Source organism: Glandiceps talaboti, chromosome 17 (assembly GCF_964340395.1).
Source record: "Glandiceps talaboti chromosome 17, keGlaTala1.1, whole genome shotgun sequence".
Taxonomy (NCBI): domain Eukaryota; kingdom Metazoa; phylum Hemichordata; class Enteropneusta; family Spengelidae; genus Glandiceps; species Glandiceps talaboti.
The window spans coordinates 17,079,709-17,089,784 of NC_135565.1; the positions used below are offsets into that span (position 1 = coordinate 17,079,709).

The 10,076-nt window shown below is 39.6% G+C and overlaps 1 protein-coding gene across 1 annotated transcript; it reads right to left on the minus strand.

Moving 5' to 3' along the window:
* Window positions 1-924: 924 nt before the first annotated feature.
* On the minus strand, window positions 925-9,669 carry LOC144448132 (carotenoid-cleaving dioxygenase, mitochondrial-like). The gene is made up of 8 exons (XM_078138285.1): window positions 9,558-9,669; window positions 7,651-8,051; window positions 6,974-7,115; window positions 5,958-6,412; window positions 5,042-5,150; window positions 4,422-4,507; window positions 2,025-2,139; window positions 925-1,076 (listed from the first exon to the last, which is right to left on the minus strand). Exons 1-8 carry the CDS (start codon window positions 9,667-9,669, stop codon window positions 925-927), a joined length of 1,572 nt encoding a protein of 523 aa, XP_077994411.1.
* Between the last annotated feature and the right edge of the window lie 407 nt (window positions 9,670-10,076).

Consider the following 10,076-nt stretch of genomic DNA (forward strand, 5'->3'; position numbering starts at 1 on the left):
CAGCTGTCGGCTGTGACGGGAATCCATACACGTTGAGAACAGGTGTTTTTTTTACCAAATGTGAAATATACCCTGCAGTTATAATTATCCAGAAAAAAAGCATAACAACTTCGCCAATGTCTGGTAACTAGTTTACAGTAATACCATCACAATTGGACGACACCCAACATGAAGCAGAGTTACAGAAGGCCTATGTAACTACTCCGCCACAATGTCTCCAGTTTTGACGACTTCCCTTTAACAAGCGCCATACATGTAATAAAGGACACAGGGTTGTCTTTTTGGCATCGTCCAAGTAAACCACTTACGGCATCGATGGCTCACAGAAGAAAAATAAGAATTGATTTGCGAGAATACTCTTTCAATTTTGTGAATACTTGGATTTGTGGTGAATTGTGTGACAGAAAAAAAGACACCCGTGTGTAGTACATAGGTGACAATGGGTATTTTCCTTGATCAAATGTCACATTTTATATATATATCACATGGGACGGGCATACAAGTTGAAAATAGTTGTTTATTCTTTGAATAAAAGATACTGTTAAAAGTATCAGTAAAATTTTGTTAAAGCTGCAACTGACACCCTTTTTCACCATTTATTGAGCACCCAGCTCTCCCACGTTTGTTTGTGCTCTTGAGAAATTAAAACATTTTAAGATGAGTCCTGGGTGAGAGCATGTGAATATTTTTAAATAATTTTACAATCAGTTCAACAAAATGAATATTAAATACACGAAACATATATTGTTGTCCTGTTTTCTTAACAATGAAGAGTAACCTTTTGATAACAAACTAACAAAAAAAATGCTCGCGCTTTAAGTTATATATGATGTCACATTTCCCATAATGCAGCATTCAAGATGACGGTTTTCCCAAGGGTAAAGTTACTACGTTTTTTTCTTTCAGTGCAGTGATTAATCGACTTTAGTTAGCTTTGATAAATATTCCATGAAGTCCAAACGCCATCGGAATAGGAATCACTGCACGTGCAATTTCTTCAAATGTTTTGGCATCCAGAATTAACAAGTATGCCGGCATATCTTTCTTCGATGTCAGGATGCATGACAACACAACACCTGAGGAGAGACACAGAAAGACAAATTGCAAATATTCTGTCAAGTTTATGACAAACCATTCACTCCTTGGCTAGACATGCAGTATTGAGTAAAATAAACTGGGAATTGCTCTCAGTGAATGATATCCTTGTATGTAGCCGAATACACTCACGGAAGCTTACAGTAATTACAGGGGGGGGGGTGGTTCTCGAGGAAGAGCCACTTTAGAAAATAGAATTATGACCAAGGCCAGGAAAGGTCACATTTTTTCTGTCACTCATCGTATTATCTCACCGCTGCCATCAGTTACAAATCCTACTGCTGGCACATCCCACCACCGCCACTACTAGCACCCATGCATCAATGTTGTGGTGTGAGGAGATGTGGGTCTCACAGAAGTAAAGGAGAACAGAGTGGTAAGGTATTAGGTGATAATATGATGGAGTAGAAATGTTGACCTCATCGGGAGTGCCCTATGTAATCTTTTCAGTCAGTTACATCATGGAAGTAGTACCTCCATGATTACATACACGCACGGGAATTAATTAATGCTTCATACTGTGGTGGCAGTAGTGGGAAATAACCAAATGTCTTTAAAACTATCAGTAACGTGGCAGTGGTGTGATCAAGTCATGATCTTAGCCATTGACTCGTGTCCCTTATCATGTCTGACAAAGTTTAAACCTTGTTTTTAGTTTGTTTTAAAACAAAATACGAACAGGCAGGGACGATTACTCATATGGAGCCCACAGGTGCTATGTTGCCGGGCCTGGGTGACGCCGACATAGCTTGTGGTACGACTGGGGAAGCCACCATAACCACTTTCATACATCCTCACTGGACGAATCCTGGGCTAAAACAATTACAAGCTATCTATTTCCTATATATAACCACCGACCAACATATTCACTGGATGAATCTGGGGCTCGAACATTCGCAGATTCTCTATTCACGAGAATCACTACTTACCGTCATCCTCACAGGTGGAATTTGGGGCTGCAACAAAAGCTGGTTCTCCTGGATAGTGAAACTCCGTGTCTTTCCATTCTTTGCAAGTTTTCGCCTGGTAATCAACCTTCATGAGCTGAAATAGGTATAGATAGTTGAAGGTAATGGTGGTCGAATGGTTAGAGTGACTGGCTTGGAAGCTGCGGTTTTACCCTCACACACTGCCGTTTGCCGAAGTCGGCTCAGTTATATAACAGAGGGCCTAGTGTGATGGAGGTTGTCATGTGAATGCTTTAATCCTATTCGCAAAAAAGAGACTGCAGTGGATTGTATATATGTTCCCGGCCCCAGGGGGGTTGAGGAAGTATAAAGGGCTGCTGTGCCGTCATGGTCTGTGCAAGAGTAATAAAAAGGACTTTGTGCACAGTGTTTTAAAAGCGTTATACAAAAATAACATTAATTATGATGTATGAATGGATAAAACAAGTAAGGTGGACTGTTTTCTTTGAATATCCTTCTCATATTCCAAACTTTGAAATATCATAGTTTTAATACGGCGTATTCCGGTTATCGAACTTCCGGTTGTTTCGCAGGAAAGTATCGCGAGAGGGCGCACCATATCTGACAAAGTGAGGGCCAGAATTTTCGTCATGGCATCTAATAGTATGGCGATGTATGAAGCTGTCAACAAAATGGGCGTAAAAGAACTCCGTGCATTCATAAAAGAGTGGAAAATTACTACTTCTAAATCTACTAGATATCGCCAGAAATGCTGTCAACCTTGGTCTTGAAACACTAGAAAATGATAATTTTCTGAGAGAACGGAAGAGGAGACGAATAGTGGATGTCAAGCATCAAAAGATAGAACTAATCGACAGCGGAAACATTGAAAGTTGGACGGAGGACCTTCGAAATATACCCGATGTAGACATGATAAACATATTTCTTTACCTTACTGGTGTCTGTTGCTTGACAAAAGAACGATTAGAAAATTACAAATCTGACAACAGCTTCCAATCTGATTAAAATCCGATGTAGATGTTGGCTGATCGTTCATTGCTATTTTACCTTCGTTATTTTGCCTGAATTGACCTTCTTGGTACATGTTTACATTTTTTAGCTTGCCTGATCGCCTCCTCTACGATCAGGCTAAAAAATGTAAACATGTACCAAGAAAAATAATATCAGGCAAAATAACGAAGGTAAAATAGCAATGAACGATTAGCCGACATCTACATCGGATTTTAATCAGATTGAACAGCTTCCAGCTACAGTCATTGCAATATTGAGAGTTCGGTCGACAATTACCAAGCCACATGTTTATATTGTAACTGATGTCGCCGCATACTTAGGCCTTTCTTGTTTATTAGAACAGTGGTGTAGCACCACGGGTGAAATCATAAAACTTTGTCCGGAAAAAAACATTTCATGTACTGGTTATAAGTTGGCATAAACATATTTGTATTGATATACTCATCTTTACTATCACACTTTGATTAGCTTGCTATTCTTTATTCAGGACCATCAGTGTATAAAAAACCCCATTGAAGTCGGCAACGAATCATAAATATTGTTATTATGATTGATGTACCACACCGCCCACCCCTTCAATGAATCGGCCTTCCATGTAACGTTTACGTGGTTCACTCATCATACCATGTCTTATACCGATCTGATTAAAATCCGATGTACATGTCGGCTGATCGTTCATTGCTATTTTACCTTCGTTATTTTGCCTGAATTGACCTTCGTGGTACATGTTTACGTTTTTGTCCTGATCGGTAGAGGAGGCGATCAAACATGTACCACGAAGGTCAATTCAGGCACAATAACGAAAGTAAAATAGCAATGAACGATTAGCCGACATCTACATCGGATTTTAATCAGATTGGTTTTATACAAGCTGCAATAACTGTAGCGTATATTGTGATTTTGAGGGTTCTTTCCTCTGTTTTTGTACCTTTTTCCGTTCCGATGTTTGACTGGAAGCAATCGCTACAATTTCTCCAACGGTAACGCAAATGGACGAGGTCACACTGAAAACGTGAGTGAGATGTCAGTGTACTACCCGTTTCAAAATGTTGCTACTTTTGGGTTTTCCTCACGGTCGAATTGTAGAGCCAAACTTACGCGAAATAGGAGAACAAGAGGTTAATTTGCTATTTCGTTATTTGATGGGCGATAATGCAATATTATAGCGTAAAGTTACGGGGAATGACAGAAAATCTTTAGTCAGTGGTTACGATGCCTATAGACTCTATGCTCTACAATTCTGGCCCTCACTTCCGGTTCTAAAACAGCGCCCCTAGTGGCCAAACAATCATATCTTTTATCTTTTCGGGGCTTCTTCGATAACCGGAATACGGCGTATTGTTCTGTCGTTGTAGTAGACGGGTGCTGAATCAACAGTAAACTTACCGTAGTGGCAGTTTTACCAACGCCGTAAACATATCGATATTTCTTGCCATTATATCGGTCATAATCTATGATTGGCAGCTCAATACCTATTGAAGCAAAGTGAAAAAGGTAAGTACTTGTATATTTGTGTTTCGAACAAATGTTTATTCATTCAAGTCACAATCCAGCAGAAAGAATCAATGGAACTACATTACATGTGAATGCTACCAATACAAAGCATTTGTGATACATAGAACTGTCTCTCGGCCTACCTTTCTGCCTACATGCGCGTGCGTGTCTATGTCTGTCTGTCAGTCAGTCAGTCAGTCAGTCTGTCTGTCTGTCTGTCTGTCTGTCTGTCTGTCTGTCTGTCTGTCTGTCTGTCTGTCTGTCTGTCCGTCCGTCCGTCCGTCCGTCCGTCCGTCCGTCCGCCCGCCCGCCCGCCCGCCCGCCCGTCCGTCCGTCCGTCCGTCCGCCCGCCCGCCCGCCCGCCTGTCTGTCTGTCACTCACTCACTCACTCACTCACTCACTCACTCACTCACTCACTCACTCACTCACTCACTCACTCTAACAAACTCAAAAGACATGTTAGACAATTCTGCATTATGGATTGAAATGGTAACAGCTGTATCTTCTTTACCTTTGTCAGTAATTGTTTCCCAGTGAATGTATACATCACCATTTTGTTTCTTGACAGCAGCAGAAGTTGTGTAGTCTAAAGATATCAAATTACTCTCTATTGGTGTATCCTGAAAACATATCAAAGAAAAATACATATGAAATACAGTGATGTTATGAAAAATATAGGTATAGAGGACACACACACACACACAAACAAACAAACAAACAAACAAACAAACAAACAAACACACACACACATGTAGTACGAGTGCTTCGAGAATTAATTTGTTTGAAAATCGAAAGAGCTAGAATCATGCTAACTTTGTGAAAGCATCTCTTGGTCCTTTTGACACAAAGTAGCTTACTGAAATGTTGTTGTTCACTAACTTGTGAATTGCTTTTCACCGAAACTGCCAATCTGCAGAGTTATCACAATGTTTATTGATCTTTGAAGTAAGATATATACGTTTGTAGATCATTGTACAATGAATCATTTTATTTCCTTTCTGCTTAGCCCACTATGCAATTTTGGTCGTAGCTTTTTGGAAAAGTAACAGTCAGGACAAGTCCTTATGAAAACATACTAAGTAAAGCTCTTTCCTAAACTTAACTTTCGAAGTTCTACCCGGAGTGCTGGACTACTTCGCCCTTGTCTCCTCTAGGTTTCAACCAACTTTCTAAAATACGAAACCACAGGAATAATGCACACACCATGTTTCAGGTACGCAAGAACGATATGAATTTTAGGTACTAAACCTTTCCTGGAACCCCATTTCAGTCAAATCAAATGCTACACAAACACATTTGGAAGACCGACAGGTAGACCTTTTGGGCAGCACATAGCCATGTAGCTTTTCAATGGTATAACCCCACCCCCTGGGCGAACACATACCCCGCATACACTCAAACATGTAGGCGTGTAAAGAATTATGTACCTCAGTAATATTGAGCGGTAGTGCATACCGTCTAAGCTCCATATTCAAGATTGGATAATTATTTCTCCGGATGTTTTCAAAGGTCATAGCCTCTATTATTCTTATATCATCATGGACAGACACATCGACAATGATATGGTCTCCATCTTCGTATGTATTTGCATGGTGAAAGGAGAAAAATCCATCTGTGACGTAGTTTACTGCCATTCGTTTTCCCGTATCTCGTCGAATCACGTGGAATATCGCGGGGCTTTTGGGGTCAAATTCCAAGGCGTTGCTGACCGGGGTTCCAGTAAGCTTGGCCATAGCAATTTTCCGTACATTAACATACAACGGTTGCTCAAGGAACACAATGAAATTTTTCGTTATTCCGAAACTATGGAAATACGAGGGATACAGTCGATATTTCGTGGGAATTCTGCATATTATAGTGGCATTTTGTAGAGCTCCTTCATCTGTGAGGGGAAATCAGAAAGACATATAATTACCCATTCAGCCTGGTTATCTGTGTCATGTGAAAGAAACGAAACGAAAAGTAAAAGTGACCGACATTGTATTTGTATATTGTTGTCTTTACCATGATTCACTTTTTCGGAGAAGCAAACATATTTTGGAAGATAGACGTGTAATGTTTCACGATAGATAGGTGGTTGACACACATTATGGTCTATAGATTCCCACAGCCTCATCTCGAGAAGAACAATTGTATGGTTATCCTATAAAATGTATGTATGTATGTATGTATGTATGTATGTATGTATGTATGTATGTATGTGTGTGTGTGTGTGTGTGTGCGTGTATGCGTGCGTGTCTGGATGTATGTATGTATGTATGTATGTATGTATGTATGTATGTATGTATGTATGTATGTATGTATGTATGTATGTGTTAACGTTTGTATGAAAGTTTGCCTGCTTATTTGTTTTTTGTGTTTGTCTACGTGTTTGTTTGTTTGTTTATTTGTTTGTTTGTTTATCTGTATGTTTGTTTGCTTGCTTGTCTCGTTAGCTACTTACCTTTTTTCGGCGGATCAATTTTAATAATGCTATAGGTGGTAGTTACTCCGAAGGTATACCCAATATTATAAACAGTACCATCTGGTAGCTTGTGAGGATGTGCAGTGGCACTATTTACAGCTACGTATTTCGAATAATCAACCTGTGAATGTGACAGAAGCACACTGATTACATCAATCAAATTGAAGTGACGTCTCACCGCTATTGCCTTATTTTCTCGTTTTACTACAGAGCTCATTGAAAATATTTGGAATGGCAGTTCAAAATACAATAGTAGTCCACAGGATATGACAGCCCATAGTCCACATCACAGTCACTCATGAATACGACAATGGCATATCAACTATTGACAACACTATGCCGTGAGTGTAAACATTCCCTGGTCGGATCACTTACTGCGCAATGTATTGATTGAGAACGTGAGTTTGTTCTAGGATTATCAATCTGTTAATAAATGCAAAGTTGGAAAACTCTATAAGACAGTGGTAACAGTAGAAAATAGTGGGGGGGGGGGAGTGAGAGGAAACAATATTTAAAGCTTTAATTTGAAATGTAGAGAAAATAATATTAGAAATCCGGAAAATCGCGATTATTGATTATTTGTCCTTTACCCTATGAATATACGCCCCCCCCCCCCCCCGATTACATCAATCGTACATGGTTGATTTAGAACAAACCTTCTCCAACGTTTCAAGAGTTTCGGGGTCGATTTTACGAAGATACTGCGACTCGGTACAAACGTAGACATCGTCATTTATTGCTGCCAAACTGATGTTGCAATTATCTTCTAACGTCGGTGGTATAAAGTAGGAGAAGAAGTTCTGAAAAAAATGTTTACACGGGTCTGGATGCGCTAAGGTGCCGAATTCAGAGAACACGATTCGATTGGCAGCCGTGTTCGCTTTGTACACATCACTGCGCAGATATCGACTCTGATATGTTATTTTGCCCTGTTTTATGTTGAAACGATGAAGTAGAGCCATGCCGTCAAATACATGGTTGACCGTTTGTTCACCAATGTCAAAGAGACCGGGTCCATTCCTCAATAAACTTCCTTCCAACCAGCAGGGAATTTTACCTGTAGTATAAAATTGACAACCAAATACTCAATTAGCTCTAAAATGTAAAATGTAAAATGACGCCAATGACATTAAATATCGCTCAAAGTGTAATGGGAGGGGGGGGGGGGGTTAAATGTAGCCAAAACTGATAGAAAGAATCATTGTTGTGTACACTAATCAAAATGTTGGGTTCTATTAGTTCATTGGACCGCCTCCGCCATCTTCTGAACTCAAGGCGGAAGGTTAAATAATACATTTCTTCCTAAACAACCTAGTTTCTGATGTTTTCGGAAACAAATATTAAGAAACAATTCCCAACAGAGGCAATTCAGTTTATCACGTAAATAGAGGTGTGTGATCGGTGTATTTGTGAGGAAAAATAGGGAAACGTTAGAACTATTTCCAATTAAGTTAGCGGAAGGTTACAGTTTGGGACATAGAAAAAAGTTGCGCAACAGACCTTCACAAAAATGTGGTCTGTACAAACGAATACTCCTATATAGTTATTATGGCCCTACTGACAATATAACAGCCATGCTAGAACACTGGCCTTTCAAAGTATCGAATGACAACGGAGTATGGTATTGCGAACATTCACTGTAAAGATCTGTTACCGTAAATTATTGATCTGAATGCGTGGATGTAGACAATTCTACCTCAGAGAACGTGTAGTAACACCGACTAATTCACCCACGATTTGATAAATAGGCACCCCACATGGACTATTATGTGTCACACTACGGAGTCTTTGTACATACGATTAGGACGATGCTTGTTCTTTCTCCACATGTAGTAAAATCAACGCCATTATCTCTAAAATCTGCAATTAAAACCCCATTGAATATGCTCAGTAGCGACAAGGTAATTTGTCGTGAGTAAAGATTTGAATAAGAAGTTGATTTGTAAATGGTAAATCGGGTACAGGCTTTACACAACATAAATAGAAAACGTTTTCCAAACTGTTTTATCATAGATGGTCTCTACCACAAATAGAGACATTGCGACCGACAATCGACATTGTACACAAACGTGTCTTAATAACGTTCTGCGCCAGCGTAAATTTTTCAGGTGGCCGTTGCTGTAAAGAGGACTAATTGGTAACAATTGAAATGACCTTTTTCCAGAGCGAGAATGATACATTGTAGCAATATGTATTTGTATTTGATAAGTTGCTTGTCTAGGATGACGACGTCACGGTTTCAGAACACTTGGCTTCAATTGTATCGTCTATTGACACTGTCTTTAATAACGCCAATGTTGTATCCATCGATGGCGGTCGCAATCAAAATCCCTATTGCATTTTTTTCACGGCAGTTACTCTAACCCTTGATAGGCTTATGGCGGTCCGTCATGAAAGAGAAATACTGAGTGAGAGTGAGCGTTGTCGATGTCTAAGAATTATCTCAGCTGACAACGGCTTAGTATTGGCGCGATCCTATATATAGATGCAGACGGTTTGTTAAAAATCCTATGTGAAGATATTTGAATTGACGCAATCACTTATGTTTGAGTTAGTACTATACCTGTTAGTGTTGTGTCCAGAGGTTCAGGGTGTTCTGTGTTCGAACGTCGGAAGATGTGCTTCAATTGCGGCAAATCTTCCTTGTCAGCGGTGCTTACTCTGTCGGTAGCCATGTTGTCATTACGTGAGAAAGAGAATATCGCGCCGCTTTATATTGCGTCGTTAATCAGCAACTGCCGTCTATTGATTGGTTGGTTTCGTTATGCTACACAGAAAGATTACAAATTTCATTGTCTGGAATTATGCTTTGTCTCAAACGACGTATTTAAGGCACCGACGAATTGGTTTTCATTTTCTGATAATAACGATAGGATTAGAAGTGCGCCCCCTGGAGATTGACACCGATTTGTACACGTGTACAGCCATTTGTTCAAGTTATTATAGGTAAATAAATTTGTGAAATTTTGTTTTTAAACTGGGCTAAATAAAATGGACCAACAAGACAGGCATCTCACTAATTTCAATGCATGGTTTTGTTTCGTTTTTACTAAATGAAACATAATATGCTAATTTCAATAGG

Coding starts and splice junctions, on each gene's coding strand:
- LOC144448132 (XM_078138285.1), bottom strand. CDS start 9,669: ATGGCTACCGACAGAGTAAGCACCGCTGACAAGGAAGATTTGCCGCAA. Junction 7,116..7,650: donor CTCTTGAAACGTTGGAGAAG/GTTTGTTCTAAA, acceptor TCACATTCACAG/GTTGATTATTCGAAATACGT. Junction 2,140..4,421: donor TTGGTAAAACTGCCACTACG/GTAAGTTTACTG, acceptor TACCTATTTCAG/CTCATGAAGGTTGATTACCA.